Genomic DNA, 24004 nt, shown 5'->3' with positions numbered 1-24004 from the left:
GTCCCCATGGATGCTGGGATAGCCCCTCAGGTTCAGAGTTTCGAGGACATTTCCAAGGCCATTTAAGTAAGAGCCAGTGGGCTTTGGCCAGGTTTGGTGACAGCCTCCCAGCTATTAGCACAGAGAGGCAGCCACTGTTTTCTGAGATTGTGCAGAAACCCTGCAGCTCGGAGCTGCTGCTCCAGCTCCCAGGTCTGCCAGCCGGGGTCCAAAGCCAGCAGCTGCTGTGTGCAGGGTTAACAGAAGAGCAAGGGTGTGGCCCATAGTTTGCCTTGTGTGTACACCAGCTTGGATTCCCTGAAGAAAAAACAAATGTCTGAGGAGACTACTCACCTAGAAGAGAGGAGCTATTTGAGTTCAGTAGCTATGGAGGAATGGTTTCAGGATCGGACGGTCTTGCTGGTCTCGGCCTGTGGCAGGGTTGGCACGTGTGCTGCAGTCAATAGTCACGTTGTGAGAAAGGAAGCAGAGAGCGGAAGGGACCAGCCACCCACCCTCAGGGAATTAAAGTTCTCCCACTGGCCCTCTCCTGAAAGACTCACAGCCCCTCTCTGGTGAGCCACCCTACATACTAAAACTTCTAACATAGGAGTCTTTAAGGGAAGCACCCAACCGCCTCTTGAACTGGCCTCTTGAATGGAGGAGACACTCCGCCATCTTTGATGCATCAGGATGTTGTATGGGGTGGCTGGCAGGGGTAGATTTCGGAAGCCCATAAATGATGGCATTCCAGTGTCCTCAGAGACCCAGATAACAGCTATTTCCTGGCTCTTCATCAACATGATTTCCATCTTCTACCAAGCGTCTGATTTTACTTTGGTCTCTGCTGACTTCCATGTGCCTTTGATACAGAAGTTCTCACAGGTCTGGGACCTGGACTCCTTCTCCCAAGGGTATGAACCTCAGTCAGGGAGAAAGGCCACTGGGAATGCTGAATGGAATGGGCTTGCCAAAATAAAATCCATCACTAAGTAGGGACCTAAGTGTAAACATGTGACCCCCAAATCAGAGACAGAAGGTGAGAACCCCTAAGTTTATGTCTGAGGTTCAGGAGGAGTCTCAGGATTTTAGGGCCAGAAGAACCATCTTGATCATTCTATTTCTTAGGATTCCCTGAGTATATAACTCACAGTGGGCACAGAGAAGCCCAGCATGGACCTGTGATCTAGTTACGAATATGTGGGTGGTTTTCTTGGTAATCACTGGAGGTTAGATCTGGAAGGATTCCCAAGGCCCATGTGTTAACAACTTGGTGCTATTACAGGTGGTAGAATCTTTTGGAGGCGGGGCCTATGGGAGTTCTTTACATCATTGGGACATTGAGGGGGATTCTGGGCACAAGTGTTTCCTCTTTTCCCCTTTTCATTTCCTGACTGTGAGGTGAACAGCTTCCCTCAGCCATGTCTTTGGCCATGATGTGCTGCCTCAAACTCCAAACCAATGGGTGTTGAAACCTCAAAACTATGAGGCAAAATAGATCTGTTTGCTCTTCAGGTTAGCTATCCCAGGCCTTTGTTATAGTGAGTGACAGGTCATACCTCAGCATCAGTTCGTCTAAGTTGTGGAAGGTGGGGCCTGGAAGGATCGGCCAAGGCACAGAGTGGGGGGAGGCTTCTGGAAGTATGCTGTGACCACTGCCAGTACTAATGAGATGGACAGGGCCCAGGGTTAGAGCTACAGGGCTCTGTGGGTTTCCAGAGTCAACCCTAAGGAGCCACACCCTGAGTGGCAGGGAAGACAGTTCACAGTGGTCCTGATTCTGGCCAGAAAGAACAGTGATGGACCCAGGGCTGGGGACTCAGGAGATAGAGGAAGAATTCTCTCAATAGGGAGGAGGACTGCTCAGAAGGGCTTCCTGGCATTAGAGTGGGGTCTTGATGAGTTGGGGATAGAACATGAAGTGGGAAAGAAAGGAAGAGTGTGGGTGGAGAAAATGGCACATCTAGATGGACACCCTGGAAAATGGCAGCAGTGTAGGAACTCGGAACGTGGTGATGTGTGGCAGGGGACAGTGACCTGTGGCTGGAAGGTCCGCTATAAGCAGACCCTGAAGGGCCTTGACTAGCCTACCTGAGGCAACTTGGGAATTCATCTTCATAAGAGGGAAGCCTGCGGCACTTCCTGCTGGGGCACAGCGAGGCCCCACATTCAGACCCATAAAAGTCAGGTGTCGTCTGCCACCATGAGGAGCAGAGGGGAGCCATGAGCACTGTCTTGTCTGGTGTCTGCTTAAATCAGAGCATACTGGACCAGGGGTTTGGGATGAGAGTATGATAAAGCTGGTTAACACAGGACCAGAACTGTTCAAAACGTGCACAGCACCATAACCTATGGTCTCAAATGGCGATGCCTAGGGGGACAGCATGTCAAAGAAGGGGAGCAGAAAATAAGCCTTGGGGACAAGACAGTGGACTCTCATTGCTTGGTTTGTGGCTAATGCACATTTATGCTTTTAATAGAGTTATTCCTCGGTCTGGGTCACTGCCAACAGGAGGACTGTACAGCTCAAGGCTCCATTCTTGCATCCGACAGACCACCACTGGGGAGAGCTTGGGTGTGCTTGGGTGTGCTGTGCCTAGGGTGGTGCTGCTATACTGCGGGAATCAGCCCTGAAGAATCTGAAGGTTTTTTAGATGTAGCCATAGGACGCAGAGCACAGAACGGGGCCAGGAAGGTCACATGAGTGCTTTTGGCTAGCCAGTAGCAGAACCAGTGCTCAGGCCGGCCCTCTGCCTGGGTCTCTATGGCCCTCCCGCCCTGCCATGGGCCTCCCATAACAAGAGAGGCGCATTGCGCATTCTCTCCTCGTGCCCACCCTCTGTCTTGGTTTTTCTCTTCCCTCGGCATTTCTGAAGGAAGGCCTGAGTTGGTAGGGGAAGAGGTTTTTCCCAGCAGTGGATCGATGCACACCGTGCAGGGCTGTCCAGGCTGACAGGCTGACCTTCCCTGAGCTCCGGTTTTTGCCTCCCTATTGGGAGCTCAGGAAGGTCTTGCTGTGGAGAGGGAGGGCAAGCATCCCTTGGCCTGTGTAGGGCCAGGCTGGAGGCTGGATGCTGGATGCTGGGAAGAAGGGAAGAAGGGAAGGGGACGCCTTCTGGTGGTCATTTGCCACCTTCACAGAGAGAAAACTGAGGCTTGGTTATTAATAATAATAATAATAATAATAATAATAAGAAGAAGAAGAAGAAGAAGAAGAAGAAGAAGAATCTTCTTTATTTGATCACTCAGAGAGACTTTGGCAGAGCCCTGTCAGTATACACACATGCAGAGATATGTACACATAGGTATACACATACATACCTATATATTATTTATATTGCTGTATATTCATACAGGTGTACGTGTATAAGTTTACATCCTGCCTATATGTAATATGTATATTAAATAGCATAATAATGCATAGGATGTATCTGTGTCACATCCGCTTTTTGATCACCATGGTCACAGACAGTTCTGCAAGCAACAGCTCAAATGACTGCTGATGAAGTTCTACAAGACCACAGGGAGGAGCTAAGGAACCCTTAGTCCCTTTCAGATCTCTCCTCCTCTTCCTCCTCCTCCTCCTTCACAAAGATTTTTCTCTCCCAGCCCAGTTTGACTCCTTCAGAAACAGAAGTTGACTGTGGAGTCACTTTGAAAGACTTTCCATATGTTAATTGCCGCCGGCCGAGGTCTGGAGCAGAGGTGGGAGCCGACCATCTGCAGACAGGTCGGCCCCCAGCGAGCTCGCAAATTCCCGTCATCTGGCAGGTGTCGTTTTGGGTTAATTAAGAGCTCTGTGGAGCCTGTTTGCCTGTCACTTCTGAGGATTTTGGGAAACTTTGACTTTCTTGCCATCTCTGGGTTCTGAGTGAAGGAGAAAATGATGTTGGAGCCCCAGGCTTCCTGGGCGAGACCATTTCATCACCATCCCCTCTAAACTCAATTGTAGTGAGTGTCACTGCTTTTTCTTTTGTATTTGGAAGGCTGGAATGTTTGGAGGAACCCACATACATCCTGTTTTGGTGTGGTTCGGGTGTTGTGTTTGTTGTTGCTTGCTTGCTTGCCTGCCTGCCTGGCAGCACTAGGCACTGCACATGCCTCTATCCCTCCTGCCCCTGGCACTCTTCTTACTCCGTGTTTTGAGACCTACTCTCCCTAACTTGTCCAGACTGGTCTGGAGTAAGGTAATAGCAGGCTTCAGGGATAGAGAGACAGACAAACCTGAGATAGCTTGTGATTGATTGAAAACAGGATGGCTAGAGTGGTGTCCTCTGAAATTCAATGACTGCTGTGCTGGGGATGTGGGTCTGCAGGGGGCGGGTCTGTAGGGGGCGGGTCTGCAGGGGGCGGGTCTGCAGGGGGCGCCCGCCCTTCTCCCAGCCTAGCGGTTTCTCTAGCAACCTTCAACAGAAGAAACTTGAAACCCATCCTATCTCTCAGACTCTGCACACACTCGGGATTTTGGTTGGTTGGTTGGTTGGTTGGTTGGTTAGCTGGCTGGTTGTTTTTTGTTTGTTTTTTGTTTTGTTTTTGGTTTGTTTTGTTTTTTGAGACAGTGTTTCTATGTGAAGCCCTGACTGTCCTGGAGCTCACTCAGTAGACCAGGTTGGCCTCGAACTCACAGAGTTCCACCTGCTTCTGCAACCCGTGCACTGGGATTAAAGGTGTGTGCTACCACCGGCCGATTTTCTGTTCTTTTAAAACAGATTTTGTTTTTACTTATGTGTGTGTGTGTGTGTGTGTGTGTGTGTGTGTGTGTTTGTATATGCGTATGCCACCGGCCTGTGGGCACCCTCAGACTAAAAGTGGTCACCGAATTGGCCAGAGCTAGAGTTCAGGCACTTGTGAACTGCCCGGCGTAGGTGCTGAACTGAACTCTGGTGCTCTGGAAGAGCAAGCGCTCAACAGCTGAGCTGCCTTTCCAGGCCCCTAAAGGCCATTTCTCTACCTCCTTCTCGTGGTGGGCAGCTCTAGGTAAGAGCATGCTGGACCACACACAGGGCATGCCTGGGACTGTCTGGAGAGACTCAGCCTTTTGCTTTCTGACCTGACGAATCCCATCCTGGTCACCAATGGCCATGCCTCCCTGCCCTTTGGGCCAAACCCTTCCTTTCCTACTGCTACCCTTTAACCCTGCAACTAAAAGCAAGAGGTAATCAGACCCTTGATTGCCACCTTGTAGAAAACTGCGGTGTTCTCCTTCAGTTTCGCAGAGTTTCCAGGCTTCTCTCCCACACTGGCCTGTGGCTCTGCGATCTACACTGTATGTCCTATGAGCACGTCTCCATCATAACTCCACTGTCCATACAAGCATGGCACCCAAGAATCTCCTCTGACCCCATGTCTGGTGAAAACACCAAGTCAGACTTGTCTTCCTATGTGTTTTGTTGCTATAACAACATCATACCTGCGGCTGGGTGCTTTGAGAAGTTTCTGTTGGCCCACAGTGCTGGAGGTTGGGAAGAGTGAGGGCACAGCGATGGCATCTAGAGGGACAGAATGATGTGGGAAATGTCAGAGAGCAAGAGCGCAGGAGGGACAGGCAAGAACGCGTGGGTGGGCTGGCTTTCTACAGCGTACTCTCCTGAGAGCCCGCGTCCCTCTATGACCTCATAAGGCTACCCTCAAAATAGTCACATCACATCCAAAACACCCCATGAATTTTGGAGAAGGCATCCATACGAAAACCGCAGCAGTGAATAGCAAGCTTCTAGAATGCATGGGCGATGGACAGAGGGAGGGCTTCACTACTTACACAACACCTTAAAACTGAAGCTAGGATTCCCACTCCTCAAGTGTTCACACACACATACACACATGCACACACATACACACACGCGTGCACACACAGCTCTCTCACATACATGCACACTCACACATACACACACATACACACAAACACATGTACACATGCACACGCTCATACACACAGACAGCTCACACATGCATGCTTACATGTGTGTGCACACACATGCACACCCAGCTCTTTCACATACACAGCTCTCTCACATACATGCACACATGCATGCTTACATGTACACACACATACACACTTGAAGACACAGATACGCATGCACACTCACACACATGCACACATGTGTTCACATATACACTGTACTCATGCACGTTCAATGTGGGCATGTGCATCTTCCAGTCCGTCCACCCAGGCCCTTCTCACACGCAGGCCCTCAGCTCTCTCTGCTTCCACCCTTCCATCCAGATCTTCCCTCTGCATACCTAAGAACTCAGTGAAAGCTGTGAAATGCTGTGGAGCCTGTCCCCCACTTGTTAGCAGGACTCTTTCCCATCTCCCTCCCTCCCCACCTTCCCCAGTTTCTCCATGTTGGGAGAAGGTAGCATTGTCCCTCCAGGAACGCCGACCACATCACTACTTCTCTCTGGTCCTGTGATGCAGGCGCTCGCCTTAGTGCGTTTTCTGCTGCTATAGCTGAACGCCACAGATGTACTTATAGAGACTGGGGGCTGATTCAGCTCACAGCCCCGAGGACTGGGAAGCTCAAGCAGGCAGCTGTATCTGCTGAAACTCTTCTTGCTAACTGGGAATATTGCTGACTCTGAGGTGGCTCAGGACCTAACATAACCACAGGACATAGTTCAGGTCTCTCTGCTTGTAAAGCCCCAGTTCCAAGGTGTTAATGCCCCCCCACCCCATGCCTGCAGGTACCTTTCATTACTTCTCCAAAGCCCCGCCTCCAAACAATATTCTGATCAGGTTTCCATCCCTTTCTCCTCCTCCTCCTCCTCCTCCTTCTCCTCCTCCTCCTCATCCTTCTCCTTTTCCTCCTTCTTCTCCTCCTCCTTCTTCTCCTCCTTCTCCTCCTCCTCCTCATCCTCCTTCTCCTCCTACTTCTCCTTCTCCTTTTCCTCCTTCTTCTCCTCCTCCTCCTCCTTCTTCTCCTCCTTCTCCTCCTCCTTCTCCTCCTCCTCATACTCCTTCTCCTCCTCCTTCTCCTCCTCATCCTCTTTCTCCTCCTACTTCTCCTCCTCCTTCTTCTCCTCCTTCTCCTCCTCCTTCTCCTCCTCCTCCTCATACTCCTTCTCCTCCTTCTTCTCCTCCTCTTTCTTCTCCTCCTTCTCCTCCTACTTCTCCTCCTCCTTCTTCTCCTCCTTCTCCTCCTCCTTCTCCTCCTCCTCCTCATACTCCTTTTCCTCCTTCTTCTCCTCCTCCTTCTTCTCCTCCTTCTCCTCCTCCTCCTCCTTCTCCTCCTCCTCCTCCTTCTCCTCCTCCTCCTCCTCCTTCTCCTTCTCCTCCTTCTCCTTCTCCTCCTTCTCCTCCTCCTTCTCCTCCTCCTCCTTCTCCTCCTCCTCCTTCTCCTTCTCTTCCTTCTCCTCCTCCTTCTCCTCCTCCTTCTCCTTCTCTTCCTTCTCCTCCTCCTTCTTCTCCTTCTCCTTCTCTTCCTTCTCCTTCTCTTCCTTCTCCTCCTCCTTCTCCTTCTCCTCCTCCTCCTTCTCCTCCTTCTCCTCCTCCTCCTCCTCCTCCTCCTCCTCCTCCTTCTTCTTCTTCTTCTTCTGAAGCAGGGTCTCTCTGTGTAGCTCTGGCTGTTCTGGAACTCTCTCTGTAGACCAGGCTAGCCTTGAACTCCTGCCTCTGCGTCCTGAGTGCTGGGATCAAAGGCATGTGCCACCACTGAGCAGCTACTTCCACCCTCTTAACACTCCTTACTAGAGATGAATGTCAACTTGACCTTTTGTGTGGGGACATAATTTTTTTAGTCCATACTAAAGATGTGGAGACTGCTCAGACAGGCTCAGTCACTTGCCCAAGGCCACACAGCCTTTGAGAGGAAGTGCTGTCAGCTGACTCCAGTCCTCCCTTGTGCTCCCATGGCACTGTGAGGGGACCAGCGTGTGTGCTCACTATGGGCCCTCGCCCCCAGCTTCTTTCGCAGGGCCACTCCACTGACTAGAATGGTCAGTTGTTTGGCACTAGCTTGCTATTGGAGAGTTCTCAGATGCTTCTGCACATTGAACTCTAGGCAGAACCCATGACTGCCTTGGAGGAGAGCCAGTGTGTTCCGTACCTCTTGGATGGAGGTCCCACTGAGTGGCAGGTCCTACTGACTAACAGGTGTCTGAGTGACAACTATCTGGACACAAGTTGACCTCCTCTCCCTTCTGGGGACATACAGAACCCTTCTTGTTAATAAGAAATAAGAATCTGTGATTTAAGGGGTTCCTTTGAGAGGTGTGCAGAGTATGAATCAGTAGAAAGAGGCAAAGAGACTCAAGGTAGGGCACAGTCTTTTTTGCTGGATGAACTCAAGGAAAGGTGTTTGGTTGCATGACCTTTGACCTCGGGCCTGTTGGCTTTACCTTTGGAAGCCCCAACAAAAACTAGAACCAGACACTTTGGTTTCCTGCTCTCTGAAAGGCTGCTCTAGAGGAGGATTTTGTACCTGTGGACAGTCAGTTCCCTCTGCTGTGGCAGCAGCCAACTGGAAGGTCCCCTGACCTCACCCCTCTAACCACAGCCTTGACTGGATCCTAGTGCCAGCTAACAAGAACCCTCCTGTCCTGACATACCCGGTCCTGCAGCTGCCTCTGCTGAGGTTTGCCACAGGCCTTGCCATCCCACAGCGCACACCAAGTGGCCTCAAACCCCAGCCCCAGCTCCAGCCTGGCCCAGAGTCCCTGCCTTTCTCATTGGAGTTCTAACCAACCTTAAGACTGGTCTCGGTGGACCAAAAGGTTCCGAGGACTCTGAGCTGAATATGCCTTGCTTTTCCGAGCTGCTGCTTTAGGCTCCAGCAAAGGACGAGGTTCTCCTCAGCGTGAGGATGATGATGAGGACCCAGGCCTACCACAGAGAAGAGCGTCCCCACAGCTGAGAGTAAGGATCTACCGCAGTGGTGCTCAACCTGTGGGTCTCCACCCAACAAGGGTCACATATCACATACTAACACTGTAATTCAAAATTATGAAGTAGCAACAAAACAATTTTATGGTTGAGGTCACTACACGCTGAGGAACAGTATGAAGAAGTCACAGCATCAGGAAGGTTGAGAACCACTGGGCTACAGCATTTGGTCTTCCCTGTCCTTTGACAAATGAAGAAACAGAATCTGTGATGGACAACAATGTCTTAAAGACAAGAGTCCAGGGCCGGGAGACAGGAACTTGGCCTTGCAGTTACATTCTGGCCCAACAGAAAATGTTTCACAACTGAAAGTCAGCTCTATTAATTTTGTGAGCATCCCTGGGTGGCTGGGAGGTTCAGCTTGATCCTGGATGCCCAGGGGGACTTGGGGACTGATGGAGGAGCATATCACCATGCTGACATGTGCTGGGCCTTCTCTGAACCTCTACAAGCACCACATGAGCTTTGCAATTACCCCAGCTTTACAGAGAAGGAAACTGAGGCACAGAGGAACTGAGTGACTCATTGGGATTTCTGGAACTTTGAAGAGGCAAGCTTGGGATTTGAGCCCGTGAAGCCTGGCCCCGCACCATTGTCCCTTTGCCAATTGATCAAGGACTGTGGCGTCTGCCTGGTCAGTCTGCTGCCCCCACCACCACCACCACCAGCTTTGTTACCGTGTGAACCGAATCTGTGGACAGCTTCCTTGGTAGTGAGGTCTCTAGTGACTTTTCTACTCTGGACACAATGTTAGCTTACTATAGAGCACTTGAGATAGTCAGGCATCATTGCAGAGCCCCCGACAGGTGGTGGGACAGCCTCTAGGTCAGCCTCAAGGGCCTGAGATGGCCAAGATCCCATTCCAAGAGTATAATACTCTGAAGAGCATGGCACAGGACAAGGACTCAGGTACCCTCCTCACCATGACTCTGAACACACCAGGTCAGGGTCCAGGCAGGTGTTTCCTCCTAGGTCAAGGATGTTGTGATGCACGATGAATCAGAAATGAATTTGAATCTTAGCCCACAGAAGATTCCACAGCATACCCCTGGCTGTGGGAGCTAATAATGGTGGCCATTATCCAAGCAAGAGGTCCACTCAGTCCACTCAGTAACATGTCCCTGGCTGACCTTCATTCATTCATTCATTCATTCATTCATTCATTCCCTCAGTCACTCACTCTCTCACTCACTTAACAATTAGTCATCCATGCATGCTTAGATGGATGCCAAGCCTGGTGCTAAGCTTGGGATCGAGACATAAACAGACAAAACTCTGTCCCCAAGGAGGTTTCAGCCTCGAGGAAGAGACAGATAATTAACAAGATGAACATGATGAACAAGACAGGTTGGAAAGTGATAAGCTCTGTGGAATAAACCGTGGCAGGACAGAAGGATGAGCTGGTCAGGGTAGGCAGGCATCCCAGGGAGGGCCGCTCCTGAATGGAGCCCAGGAAGGGGGAAGGAGAGAGCCTCAGGGACTCTGGGGACGACAAACAGGGTGCTTGCTGGGAGCAGGCAGGGCAGAACCTTCAGGAACAGACACTCCTGTGCTGTGAGGACTCGACCCACAGCAAGGCCAATGGGATACTAGAGGACGATGCAGGAGACTCTGTGTGCCAGAGGAGGGACCGGACAGGGTGCCTCCTGGAAGCCACACAGGTGGAAGAGCTGATGGCGCTGTCTGGGGCTCTCCCTCTAGTCTCTAGAACCTAGAGGGTTTACCCCAACTCACTCCAGCTGAGCGGCCTTAAGACATTCCCGGTTAGGGATGAAGCTCGGAGAGGCTTCTTGGAAGAGGTGGCCTGGCAGTAGGCACGATGGTGCTAATCAGAGATAGGCAGGCATGGCGCGCTCAGGATGTGCCTCTGGCAGGACAGTTTATGGGTGTGAGAGCCTTGGTAATAGCGCTTCCCTTCCCCCAGCCTGCTTCTCAAAGAGGAGGAGGAGGAGGAGGAAGAGGAGAAAGAAAGAGGGAGGGGAGGGGGGAAGCAGCAGAGCCTCTGTCGGGGCTGAGTTGTGTGGCCCAGCCCTGTCACTACTCTCTCCCTCTGTATGCAGGAACCTGGCACCCTGACCGCTGAGGCATAAAAAACAGAGAATTGGAAGGCTCAGCCTGTCAGGCAGGGAGTGGCCCCCAGAGAGGCCTGAGCAGGAGCGTGTGTGTGTGTGTGTGTGTGTGTGTGTGTGTGTGTGTGTGTGTGTGGTGTGCATGCTCTGCCTGTGCTTGCCTGTGAGGTGGGAGGAGAGCAGGTCTCTTCCAAAGCCCCTTGCCCTTTGGCCTTTGTACATTCCCTTTAGGGGGATCATGGAGTCACGCTTGGCCGCAGGCACTCCCTCAGGACCGTGTAACTCCTGTCACCTCCAGCAGGGCAGGGCCTTACCTGAGGGCTTAAGAAAACCATCCGGTATTCTGACTTTCCATGTCCTGCTCCAAAGCCTCTGCTAGATGGGCACTCGGTGTGGAGGAGAGGGAACCCAGTCTGCCCTCTGGGGCCCCAGCTATAGGAGAAGGAAGAAGGAAATGGGCAGAGTCTGCCACTACAAACACGTGGGGACGGGACTTGAGGCTGGCCTTGCTGGCAGAAGACTCCCTTGGGGCTGCTGTGAACCCCGAGACTAGCCAGGGGCAAGTGCCCAGCTCTGCAGGCTGTGGATCTGAGTGAACTGTCCTCTGGGCTCAGCCTGCTCTCCCTTCGCCCACGTGCACCTGCCTGAGTGTGACCAAGGCCATGAACAACACCTCCTCCCCAGTGCCTGGAAGACCACCCCCCACCTCCTCTTTTGTTTCATAAGCATTTAGTCTGTCCCTTCCTGTCAGCAGACACATGGGGTAGCCCGTGTCTCATGCCCTTGTCCAGCCCGCTGCCCTGGGCACAGTCACTGAGTTCACGGCACCGAGGACCACACTAGAGATGATGTAATGCGGAATGGATCTGACCCACTAGGGTCCCTTGGGAGCCTCGGCCAGTGCCAACAGCGAGCAGGCGAGGGCTGGACTTGTGCCCAGAGACTCCCCCCCACACACATATGATGGCTCTGTGGCCTCCATTCCCATGGATACCAAGGGCTTTGGGGTGAAATAGACAGCTCACTGGGTGAGAGGAGAACCCTGATATGCTGTTACTGGTTACCAAAAGTACCCTAAACTCACGGAAGAGACAAGCGTCATCAATAGCCAGCATTTAAACTGACTTGAGCCCACTGCCTCAGAACCTGATTTAACATTTGTCTTGTTCTCTCTGCCCCCCTCCTGCAGGGAGTGAATTTTCTGGAAGTCCCTACAGTCACCCTCAGTATTCCTCCTACAACGATTCATGGAGGTTCCCCAACCCAGGGCTGCTCGGTGAGTGCTGACCTGTGGGGTCCCTGGGTCTGTGGCTGCCCCGCTTGCCCTCTTCGGCCGGCCACAGTCCCTTCTGAGGTCTGGTCATTTCTTTCCCCATGCATGTGGTACTGTTATGGTGGTCTTAGTACAGCTAGCACTACTGTAGGCCATGGTCGTGGGAATGTGAGGAAGAAAAGAAGGCGGGGAAAGTGTTCGCCCATGAGTAACTCATTTCTTAAGAACCATTAAAGAGAGTGAAGACTCCCTAAAGAAGAGGCATTGAAAGTACAAACGTGTGTTGATTGGCGCTGGCTGCTGAGAAAACTGTCTTGCTAAGGGCTCTGAGGCCCAGTGATTGATTAATGATGTCTGCTATGGGCATCATTGGTGCCAGCCCCATTAGGAAGCAGCTGCCCTGTGGCTTGCCAAGGCATGTTGTGTAGGGCTCAGCTGGTGCCTAACCTCTATCCAAGACTCAAATTGGCAGAACATCCGTTGCCATAGCCAGCCTGGTCTGTGAATATCATCGGTACACATACACACACACACACATACACACACATAACATACACACACATACACACACATACACACACACACACACACACACACACCAAGCAATCTAACTGTTCTCCAAGGTTTAAGAAGAGCCCTTTGTTTTGTTGGCATAAACCTATATGAAGCCAGCTGACGACTGTCCACCAAAGTTAAAATAACTTAAAACAAAAAACTTGGATGCAGATGTCACCACTTAGTATGGGAACCAGCCAATCAGTTTGCAGGTTCCAATACTGACCTCATCCCTACAGTCAGCCAAGGATGTTCTATTTGGACCACTGAAAGGAAAGTGGAGGAGTCTTCGAGACAGCTCTGGCCTATCTGTCCACATTAACCAGGCCTCCCTCAGTGAGAGCCAGCTAATTCCTCGAATCCTTAGTTCTTTTAGGACCAAGAACCATAGATTTTATCAGAAAAGCACTAATCCGAAGTCTTCACATTCAAGTTGCCAAACCTTGATTCCCAATCTGGTTTGAGTAAGACAGACACACGGTCTGGATGCTACATCTCTCTTATTACCACGAGAGCCCTGGGATATATTCTTGGTACTCTTGACTACCCCAAGCCTTGTGGTGTGTCACACACAATGGTAGATGCAATAAGGGACACTGCCGATTGGTGTTCCATGCCCCTGTGTGATGGAGAGTTCCAGCCTGCCTTAGAGAAGACACTGACGCTCATTAGCTCTGGTTTCCCAGGGGTCTTAAGTCTGTGGGTTGGTGTCTTTCTCTTGATTGGTCAAAATCATTTTAAGCATTGAGCAACGAACGCTCTTGCTACTGTTTCCCTTCACGTGGACTCTGAGTCGGCCAAGCTGTCCATATCAGTCAGGAAGATGTGAGAGTGACCGGCAGATGTAGAGAGGCCATAGTTTGGCTCAAACCCAGGAGTCCCTCCTGGAGACCTCCTTCCAACTGAGCCCTGGTCCTAGTACTACAGGGAGACCCACAGGGAATGGGGCTCAAAGTTGGTCTTGGGCCTGTGGGAATGGCGCTGTGTGAAACCACACTGACACAGGACTTCTACACATGGCTTCATGGCCTAGGCAGTGCAAGAAGAGCAGAAATCCAGCCGATGGGGGCACCAAGCCCTGCAGAGAGGACTCACCATGTGTGCTTTTCACAAAGCATCCCAGAGATCAGCAGTGACACTTCTTCTGGGGACTTAAGGGGCACTGCAGTGATGACAAAACCACACAGTGATGGCTGAGGTGGTTGTGGAATATGAAGGAATGAGGGACTCTGAACCAGGCTGAGAAGTTAGGAACCAGTCTCAGGGCAGTGACCTGTCTGAGGGATGCGGGTGGTGGTCTGAGGCCTTTCTGCTCCAGTCTGAGTGAAATCCAGTTCCCAGCTCACAATGTTGGGCTTCGCCCTGTGAGCCCGCAGGCTGGGAGTGAGAGGGCATCAACCGCAAGTTCCTGTGCTGACTCCTGAGAGCTTTCAGGAGGGCTAGAGAAAGGTTAAGGAGGAGGAAGCCGACTCAGAAGTCTGATTATTTAAGTGAGCATTTGCTAACTGTACTAGGCACTGAGGAAATGTGTCATGTGGGCCGTCTCATTTTATCCTTTCAAAAGCTCTATGGGAGTCATTCTAGGAACTCTGAGAGACAGGGAAGTGAGGGCAGATTCATTCTCCCCAGGTCACACAGGAGCAAATGACAGACAAGGTGTCACCTTGACCCCAGAGACTGTATCCTTAGGCTGTACGTGATCAGGTTCTCTCAAGCTCCCAAACTAATTCAGCCTGAACAGCTGGGAGGGGACCTCTGTAGAAACAGGTGAGAGCCCCCAGCCCTCAAGCCTTGTGTGGGGAGGAGGACAGCCAGCTGGTTTTGAAAACCGGGTTAATGACTTATAACTGCGAACAACCGAACTCACTCTAGCTAGTTTAAGCAAAAACATTTTTAGTAGAGGACATCGGGGGTTTCCAGAATCTTCAGGCAGACTCAGTAGATGGGAACGGGACGCAGAGCCAGGAGCATCCCCATTTGCACCGCAGGCTGCTCTGCTGTAAGCACCCCATGACTGCCAGATGGTACCCACCAGTTATGCCATGATGCGGCCTTCCCTCCTTGCCTGGTAGCATCAGAGGATGTCCCCTCCCACCACGCAGCCACGGAGGTCTTTGACATCCGTTCCTACTGAACGGGGTCTATAGCTCATTTCTTTAAGTTGCATCCTTCTCAACCAAAGTCCAAGGCAGGAGAGTCTAATGGGCAGCTCCCAAAATAAAACACCAGCAGCAAGGGAAGCTGGAAAGGTAACTCACAGGACACGGGGAAAGTGCAGCATAAGACGAGTGCTCGAGTGCTCACCACGGAGGGCAGCTCCAAACGTGAGAAATGCTTGACTCTGTAACCTGGCTGCATCGGGCCATCCACCAGCCTGTACCTTAGTTGGTTCAGGGGTAAAATGAGGATGGTTACCATGGTAGCCTCTCACACAGGCACTGAACATGAAGCTCTTGAGGCACAGGCAGAATCCTTAGGGATCCCGCTTGCATATTGATGAAGACCCAGGACCCACCTGACCATAGCTCTAGCCTGCCCTGGCCACCAGCCCTGCCTGCCACAGACTTCTCAGTGGTTTAAGCAAACAAATCCCATGGGGTCCAACTACAAAGACCCAGTCTGATGATGTCTCTGATTTGGGGTGGAGGAGGCCAGGGACGTGGCGACCTGTCCTGTGTATTCTTAGGTTCCGGCAAGCCCCTGAAGTCACGCATCCACAGCACACTCCTGCACCAACAGTCAGTCAACGCTGACAGTGCCGACAGTGCCGCGCTGGCTCAGCCCCTGTCCTGTAGGGTCCGCCAGGCTGGGGAGGGGGCAGCGGGGGCAGGCAGAGCTGGCAGGGCTGGCAACAGAAAAGCCAGCCGTGGTCAATTAGGATTAGAATGGGGTGCCTGTGGCCGCATAAAGGGATTAGAGAGGGGACCAGCCCTGAGCCAGCCTGGAATGACTGTGTCAAGAGGTAAATTGATGATAATGTGAATTAGAGAGGAAAAATGACAGAAGGAAGGACAAGTTTATTCTAGACGAAGGTCTAATGGGCATGGAAGACAGAGTGCTTGGCGAGGTGATGTTTTCATTTTCTGTAGTAAATCAAACCCTCAGCCAAGGCCGCCACCCAGGCTGGCTAAGCCCTGAGGGGTGGTGAATGGAGCTGTGTGAGGGAGTTGGAAACCTCACCACCACAGGAGGCCTCGCAGAGCCTTTCTCTCCACTTCCTGCCCCTTGTGTACCCTTAGGGAGGGCGGCCCCTCCCTAAGGGTACACAAGAACAGAGGCTGACAGCTGCCTCTGAATCAGGGCTGGAGTGCGGGGAAGTGACCTTGAAGGCAGCAGGAGACTGACTGTCTTTGGGAATTCTTGAGTGTAAAGTGTTTGCCTGGGCCTGCTGGAACAGCAAGGAGAGGTACCATGCTGTCCCTGCCTGAGTCAGGGGCAGGGATGGATCAGCCAGTGAGCCTGAGAGTGGGAAGGATGCTAACGTGTCCTCCTACCCGCTGCTTATTAGACACGGTTCCATAAAGAGGAACAGTAACAGTTCCTACCTGCTGATGTCAACGGATATAAGTCCTCAGATGGAAGCGACCATTTCCTCAGTGACCTCATGCTTGCCCCATCATGACCCCCTTTTAAAGACAAAAGTAACTGAATTCAGGGAAGTAAAGTCATTAGCCTTTCACCAAGGTGTGGTTGGGCCTGTGAAGAAAACCCCAGAGCTCAGCCCCTAGTTAGGATATCTGGGAGAACCACGTGTGTGGCTGGTTTGGATCTGAGTGACACTTCAGGACAAATCCAGAGCTTAACTCCTCTGGGGATTAAGCTCACCAGGCCCACCCCAACAAGACTGGCTGCTGGGGTGAACTTTAGTCTGCAGCAGTGAGGCTGTCCCTCCAGTGTCCGCTTCAAACTGTGATGAGGTGGATGAACCCCTCACCAAGGGCACAAGTCCTTGGGTCAGGGCCAGGCTCTGGCACTGAGGGTCTTTGTAACCTGAACAGGTTTTGATTCTGCTGATCACCCATCTCCTCACTGTGGAAGATTTGCTCCTCTAACCTCTGAGGTTCTGAGAATGAAGCCAGGTCTCCCAATTTCCACCATCCATCCCCAGCTCCTCAAGTCCCTGGGAATAGCTCTAGTATGCCTGGCTCTCATTCCCCTTAGCTGGAAACTGGGAGCAGATGGCAAGAAGGCCAGAGCCCAGCCAGCCCTGCCTGTTGAGGATCTCTGCCCTGAGATAGAGGAGATGCACAAAGGAGAGAGTCTCGGCCTGCAAAGGAAAGTGAGCTCCAAGGAGAGTTTCCCAGAGGAGGAAGGCAGGGCCCTGGGACTTGAAGGAGACCTAGACAGGAAAGGGGGTGCGAGCATAGGCCAGGAACTCCAGGGAGGAGTCCTGAGTCTGGCAAATGGGGTCACTGGCCCTACCCCTACATTTGAATGTAATAACTCCCATGTGAAGATGATGGTGTCACACATAAACTCTAGGCGTAGTGTGGAGTATGGCTGGAGTAATGGTCAGTGTGGCCAATGAGCCCAGCGGGGCTAGCCAAGGCTTGACCATGGAGTAGTTTATTAATCAGACAAAAACCTAAACACTTTACTCTTGTAGGTAGGTAAGGCTTCAGATGGTTTTCAGAAGACCAGATATTGAATACTTTGGACTTTGAGGTCTGTAGAGGCAACTGCTCAGTTCTTCTCAATGCCATGGAAGCAGACAGAAGCCACACAGAAGGAAGGGGAGGCCACGGGTAGCAGCCAGGACAGAATCCTGGCTTCAGTAGACCTGATCAGACCTCAGGGCAAAGGTCAGGATAGAGGTCTAAGGGGGAGTGAACAGTGCCTGAGAGGACAGAGGAGACAGAGGTGGGGAGACTGGTGGACGGGGGACCCCAGGTCTGACCTCAGTGCTCTCTTGTGTCTTCTAGGCTCTCCATACTATTACAGTGCTGCAGCCCGAGGAACTGCCCCACCGGCCGCAGCCACTGCCTATGACCGTCACTGACCCTCAGAGCCATGTGGGCGCCAAGCACTTACAACACATCAGTGAGGGAGACAGACAGAGGGGCCCAAGGGCTCTGTCTCCCACCCCATCCCCATCCCCATCCCACACCCACTTGAAACACCCTTCCTCCCCTTTGTCCTGCCCGGGGTCCAGGTTGGACTTCTCCATCCTTGTCATTTCAAGAGTCACTTGATGAGCTTCTCCAGGAGGTGACAGTGTCTCCACTGATCTGAAGACCGCTGCAGTCAAGCTCAGCCTGCCAATCCCCCTGACTGTCTGACCATCTCTGCGTTTCCGCCACAGCAGGCCTGGAAAGGAAAGCTAGGTTTCATTGCTTCACAGCACCCATGTAAATACCGTCTTGCTTCTCTGTGGGCCTGAGGGTCTGACAGAGCAGATTGGTCAACCCACAGTGCATTCCAGGACATCTTCCACTTGTGCACAGGGCATCTCTCTGCCCTGGTGCCCTGTCAGGTGTCTCAAAGATGTCTTTGAAGCTGACAGTACCTACCTTGCATGGTGCAAGTCTCCTTTGAGGTTCCCCCCAAGAGGAATATGCTTCTAGGAGATGCCCTGGCTTCTTGTGTCCATTTCCACAGAGCCACCACAGTGTCGAGAGTCCTCCTCTTGATCAAGGGACTCCAAGAGAACTGTCCGGGACATTCTTCAGCTGCCGTTCTAAAGCAAAAGGTTATCCAAGTGCTGAGCCGTTGTGGCTCTGAATGGCTGTCTGGATCAAAAAATCGTGTGCCCCAGGCCAGGGGCGGACCTGAGGCTCCGTGATACTCCTGCCTCACCCCCAGAACCACCAAACTGAATATGTTTTCTGAGGCATGTCCAGGCTCAGGTCACTTTGGTCATCAGCCATGGACACTTCACCCAACAACTGTCCTTTGAGACCCCAACGACTGGATTCTGGGCAAGCCTGTCCCAGTCATAGAGACAGTGTCTAAGAGAACGAACTTATCCCTGCCTGGAGGACCAGCACACCCTGCAGGTGGCAGCCAAGCTCCCTCCCACAACCCTGCCTGCCTCTGGGAAGCACAGTGTGTGGCTGGGTACGGAGGTGCTGGGGATGGTTGTGGGTGCCTGACTCACCCCATGCAGATCAATCTGCTACTACAGGGGGTGGAGCTGGAACTCACTGTGGGAAAGGAAGAGGAATATGTGGGAGACAGAAAGGGCGAGGGAGGGACAGGCCAAGCAGCGAGGAGCTGGTGAGTGACTTGGGGGTGGGTTTGAGTCTGGGGTGCCCGGTGACACAATTTCTTCTTCTGGAATTCTATTCTCTACACGGTCCCTCTTGCAAACTTCTCTGAATAGCAGAGAAGAACCCTGGTCTAAACTGAGGCTAAATTATAATAATAATGGAGAACTTGACCATTTCACATGATAGTGTCCCCAGGGCTGTGCTGTGGGGCCTCAGACCCTTTACCTCTCTGAGGCTTAGCTGGACTGACAGCAGGCTTAGTTCATGATTTTTCCTTCCTCCCTTCCTCCCAGAGAGTAGAGGTGGTGACTGTCACCTAGGTTAGCCCTCACTCTTGACCAAGTATGCGGGGTCTTGCTAATGTTCCAATCAAGTGTAAAACAAGAATTAGAAACAGAGGAGTCTTCAAAAAGACATAGTTTAGTCCCTGAGGGGAACTGAGGCACAGTTTATGGAAGTCCAGAACCAGACAGGGAGACCAGACAGACCTCCTTCCCATGTATTTTGTGCCTCAATACCCCCAACAGAGGAGTGGGACAAAAGAAAGAAATTATGGCTCCGAATAGTGGAGGCTCTAAGCAGTGACTGGGTTGGGATTTGGGCCCCTGACTTCTGACATGGTGGTCTCTGTCACCTCTATCTTCCTCTCTCTTGTACCTGGGAGAGAAGGTGGCTGTGAAGACAGCAGGAGGAGGCACTACTTGTCCCAGAACTCCAGATTAGGCTTCCAAACCAGTACAACTGCCAGGGTTCCCCAGTCACCATGCCAGAGTCAAGGCCTGTGAGCTCGAAGCAGGCCTGGAACCTGGGGAACTTGCTAGGCAAGGGAAAGAAACTAGAGCCCCAGGCCGCCCCCAGGAACTGAGGGACACCAGCCTCCACCTGTCAGCTAAGGTAGGAGAAGGCTCCGCCCTCATTCCTTTTTCCCTGTCCCTGCCATCCTTCTCCTCTAGTGATGTTCACCCTGCGCTTCTTGCAGTTTCAAGCTGTTGGAAAGGGGGCAGCCTCCCCGAACAGGCTGCTCAGTTCCACACTCCTTCCTCAGCATGCCCACCCTGCCCCACAGTGGCTCCTCCCCAGCCACCTGATGTAGCCCCATCTTCCTCCTCTCTCCTGAGGTGCTGCTGGTCCTCAGATTGGAGACTGTATTTATTAGACAACCCCATGGTTCCTGGGATGCCAGGGAAAAGCACAAGACCCCAGCGGCGCAACGCCGCTCACGCACACACTGCTCTCTCCGGCTCGCACGCTCACACCACAGACGTACAGTGCCAGAGAACAGAGTCGGGGGCTTTAGCAGCTCCGAGCCAGGAGGCCTGGGCACGGCTCCACAGGCCTTGACTTCTGTCATCCTGTTTGAACTTTGTGAAAAAAGGTATTTTCATATTATTTGTCTAGCTCCAGCCTGAGAACTTGGGTTAGAGAGCAGACCCGCCAACCCCTTGCCAAGGCACCTTCTCAGAGATTGAGCCTTTATAACCGACACTGTGCAGTGCTTTGTAAAGCTCCACTCCCCCATGGAGCAGAGACCCCGACACTCGGGGCTCACTGTGAAGACAAGGATGAAATGAATTCCCAGCTCTATGAGCTTTGCCCACAGGGTTGAGCACCCGTCACAGAGCACATGGCTTGAAGACACTCACCCCTGAGTCCTCCAGAGATTCCCAGACATGCAACAAGGAAAACAGAACCCAGAAACTGGACTAGTAACAGGAAGGGTCTGGGCCTTGCTGGTCCCGTTAGCACTGTAACTTTCAATCTTTACATACATTTATGGAACACTTACTGTTTGTGTGGAACCTTTCCCTGCTGTTCCCTGAGGCTCCCAGGACCCAAGCCCATGTCCAAGCCCGTGCCACAGTCCCTGGCAGGGCCTAGACATGAACCTGCTCTGGCTCTTAGAGTAGTAGGCAGCAGTTCCACGAGCAGGCCCGATTTCTCTTTTCTCTGCCCCTTTTACTTTGGAATAAACTGTGACAAGGTGCAGGAGAGCCTGGGCTAGAACCTTGGCTCTCCATAGGCCAGAAAACATAGACAGACAGACAGACAGCTGATTCAAAGCCACACTCTGGTCTGGGCAGGGGACATAGCAGCAATGTATGGTGTTGCCCCAGGTATCCAGAGTGTGTCTGGCCCGTGGACTGACACCTCAATAGTGAAAACTTTTAAAACAACACTCCATTGGCCAAAAGAAAAAAGCTGTCTAAAGGCTGACTCCGCCCATCGCAGGCTGACTCCGCCCATCGCCGGCCTGCAAAGCCTCCATTCCTCTTTCATGCTCTTCATTCCTGCTCTTTCATGAACACTTGGAGAAGATGGCAGGGAGGCGATAGGCGTGTGAGCTGCTTGGACTCTGGAGGTGGCAGTGGGTGAAACAACGGATGTGGTGGGTGTGAAGGGAGCTGTTGGTTCTCTATGTATAGAGCCCCAGATGTGGCCACAGGGCGTTGAAGGGTGAAATCCCTTTATGAAGAGTCAGGCGCCAGAGTGGCTGCCCTGCCTTTGGCAGCCTTAGCTCCTGGTAGGTGACATTTCGGCTAGAATTTAACTCCAAGCCATGGGGAGCAAATCTTAAAAACAAACCAAGCACTCCCAAACAAATACTAGGAGCAAGTGACTCTGACACACAGTCTCTCGGGAGTCCCCTGCGCAGGCCAGGCTAGGGTGGGTCGACCCCATAGGTTAGACCAGCTCCGCGGTAGTCCTGGCCTTGTCACCGTCTAGAGTCTGCCTCTGATGGTTTCCAGGCACACACTGGTGCACCTGGGTAAATTTATTCCTTCAGTGCTTTAGCCTCCAAGAGGCCTAAGGCACATGCATTTCTTAAAAGGAAACAAAATACATGTAGGAGACTTGGACAGCCAGGCCACGACTCCTTGCGTGCAGTCTGCCCTACCTCCCAGTGGCCCCTTCAGCCCCTTGGCCCTTGACATCCCTGGACCTCAAGATCCCTTTTTGCATATTCATGAGGGAGCCGCAGAGTTGATCCACGCTTCCCTGCTGTCAGCTCAGGCTGTTCCTGCAGTGGTGCTGGGTCCCCAAGGGCCAGCTGCAGAGCACATAGTGAGTCCCTTGCGCAGGTGCTGTCCTGACGCATCTCCATTGGCTGTAGACCGAGCTGCATGCTGGGAGCCGCAGGCACCCATCTTTCTGTCTTTGGTAATTCCTCAGCATCAAGGCCCAGTTCCTGGACACTTCCAGGACAGACAGAGAACTCATATCAGATCACTGCCATTGATGGGTTTCAATCCAGAGGTTCCTCTTAGTACATCAGGTGACATCCGTGGAACACAGCCACTTGGTGATACTAGAGTCTTCTGCCCACACCGGCGACGCCTGAGCAGCACCGTCCATTGCTGCTGCTTTGGTTCTCACTGTGGGAATGCCCTGACATCTTGGTTGCATCTTGATGGATGCCCCTCAGCCTGGACAGCTCTGAGCACGAGCAGAGAGGAAGACAGCGTGAAGGACTAGGGACTTAGCAGCTCTGTGCCTCTCTCTGCCTCTAAGGCCTGACTTCAGGAGACCAGCCTGTAGTTTCACCTGCTCTCCCGGGGTTCACTCACCTGCTAAGGCTGCCGAACGTGGGCATTTAGTCCCCCCAAACCACCATGCAGATGCCACACCCCTCATCTCCAAAAGCACCCCTAAGATCATGTCATGAGAGGTGTTTGATTTATAAATGGTGCGTTTCCCTTTGAGTGGAACAGAAAGGAACCCGTTTAATGGCCTCCTCATTTGGAAGCACGAATACATTTTCATGAAACTGTTTTATTGTATCTGAGGAAATGGAGAGTTGAACATTCCAACCAATCAATAGCCAATTAATTGCTATAAACGTAAAAAGAAAATAAATCCCAAGTCTATTTTAAACATCTTGCAAGACTCAGAGCCTCAGAGTCAGGCCTTCCTCTCCATGTGATGTGCACAGGTGCATTGAAAGGCGAGCATACACACACACACATACACACACACACTCCTACACTCACACACAGTCCCACACATCCACACTATTATACACATCCACACACTGTTACATTCACACAGTCACACACTCCCCCCAACACAATCACAAATACGCTTACACACTTATACACAAACTCACACACTCCAATGCTAGGACATGAAACTCAGAAGAACTGCTGAATCTGCCGATGCCAGCTCTTGCGGGCATTCCTTGCCTTTAGTCCCAGCAGGCGAGCAGACCTAGCAGCAGCCTGTCCTGGGGCTCAGAAAGGGACAGAGCTGGCCCCAGCCCCAAGCCTCCAGCACAGTGTGGGCAGTGGGCAGTGGGCAGTGAGGGCCTGCCGTTGCCGCGAGCTTCTTCCCTGCCTGGCTACAGGCTCACCCCTCTGTGGTCAGGGGGTGGAATTCTGACCAGAGTGTGGTCCTGGCTCCCGTGGACAGTGCTGCCCTGGGTTTTCACCCTCTAGTGGCCTTCAGACATTGAGTATTTGTAGAACTGCAGATTACATTCCGAGGGAACTCTGCCAGGAGGACACATGGGGTTTGCTCTTCATTCTTTAGATGGTTAACCGTGTCCTAGGGACAGTCCTTTCCAGCATCAAAGAAAGACATATCTACTGATCTACTGTATCCGCCAAAGTTTGTGATGCCTGCATAGACGCTTGTTAAAAAAATACAAAAAAAAAAAACCAACAAAAAATAAATAAAACCACACAATTGAATTGCCTTTGAAAATGGGAGACGATCTGTCTCCAACAGATTGAGAAACAAAAAGCTTCTTAAAAGTGTGTATGTTTTATATTCTTTTTTTTCCTAGTAGAACTGACTTGAAATATTGGTGGCTTTTTTTCCTTAGTGATGTGTGTTGCTTTTGTGTGTGATAATATTTGAATGTAATTACAGCAGTGCCAATTTGCCAAAGATGTTGGACTATTTTTCTTTTGTTGGGAGAGGGGAAGGAGCTGGGGGTGGGACTTGGGAGGGACTGGGATGGGATACTGATTTAATTTTTTTTAAACTTTTTTTTCTCGTCAAATCTGGGATTTGTGGATTTATTTTAAGTTAAATGGTT

General features: G+C 51.8%; 1 protein-coding gene across 4 annotated transcripts in view; it reads left to right on the top strand.

Annotated features, from left to right (window-relative positions):
• The window catches only part of Pax5 (paired box 5), a 187195-nt gene extending 163538 nt beyond the window's left edge, over positions 1 to 23657 (top strand). For all 4 annotated transcript variants that reach the window (XM_052176398.1, XM_052176400.1, XM_052176399.1 and 1 more), the window contains 2 exons: positions 12119 to 12205; positions 17680 to 23657. In XM_052176398.1, the coding sequence (XP_052032358.1) occupies positions 12119 to 12205; positions 17680 to 17756 (164 nt within the window). In that variant the 3' untranslated portion in view covers positions 17757 to 23657. The remainder of the gene's footprint in view (positions 1 to 12118; positions 12206 to 17679) is intronic.
• Positions 23658 to 24004: the final 347 nt, after the last annotated feature.

Source organism: Apodemus sylvaticus, chromosome 3 (genome assembly GCF_947179515.1).
Source record: "Apodemus sylvaticus chromosome 3, mApoSyl1.1, whole genome shotgun sequence".
NCBI classification, from domain to species: Eukaryota; Metazoa; Chordata; class Mammalia; order Rodentia; family Muridae; genus Apodemus; species Apodemus sylvaticus.
Note: the sequence above shows the minus strand (reverse complement) of the source record. Positions and strands in the feature narration are given on the sequence as shown.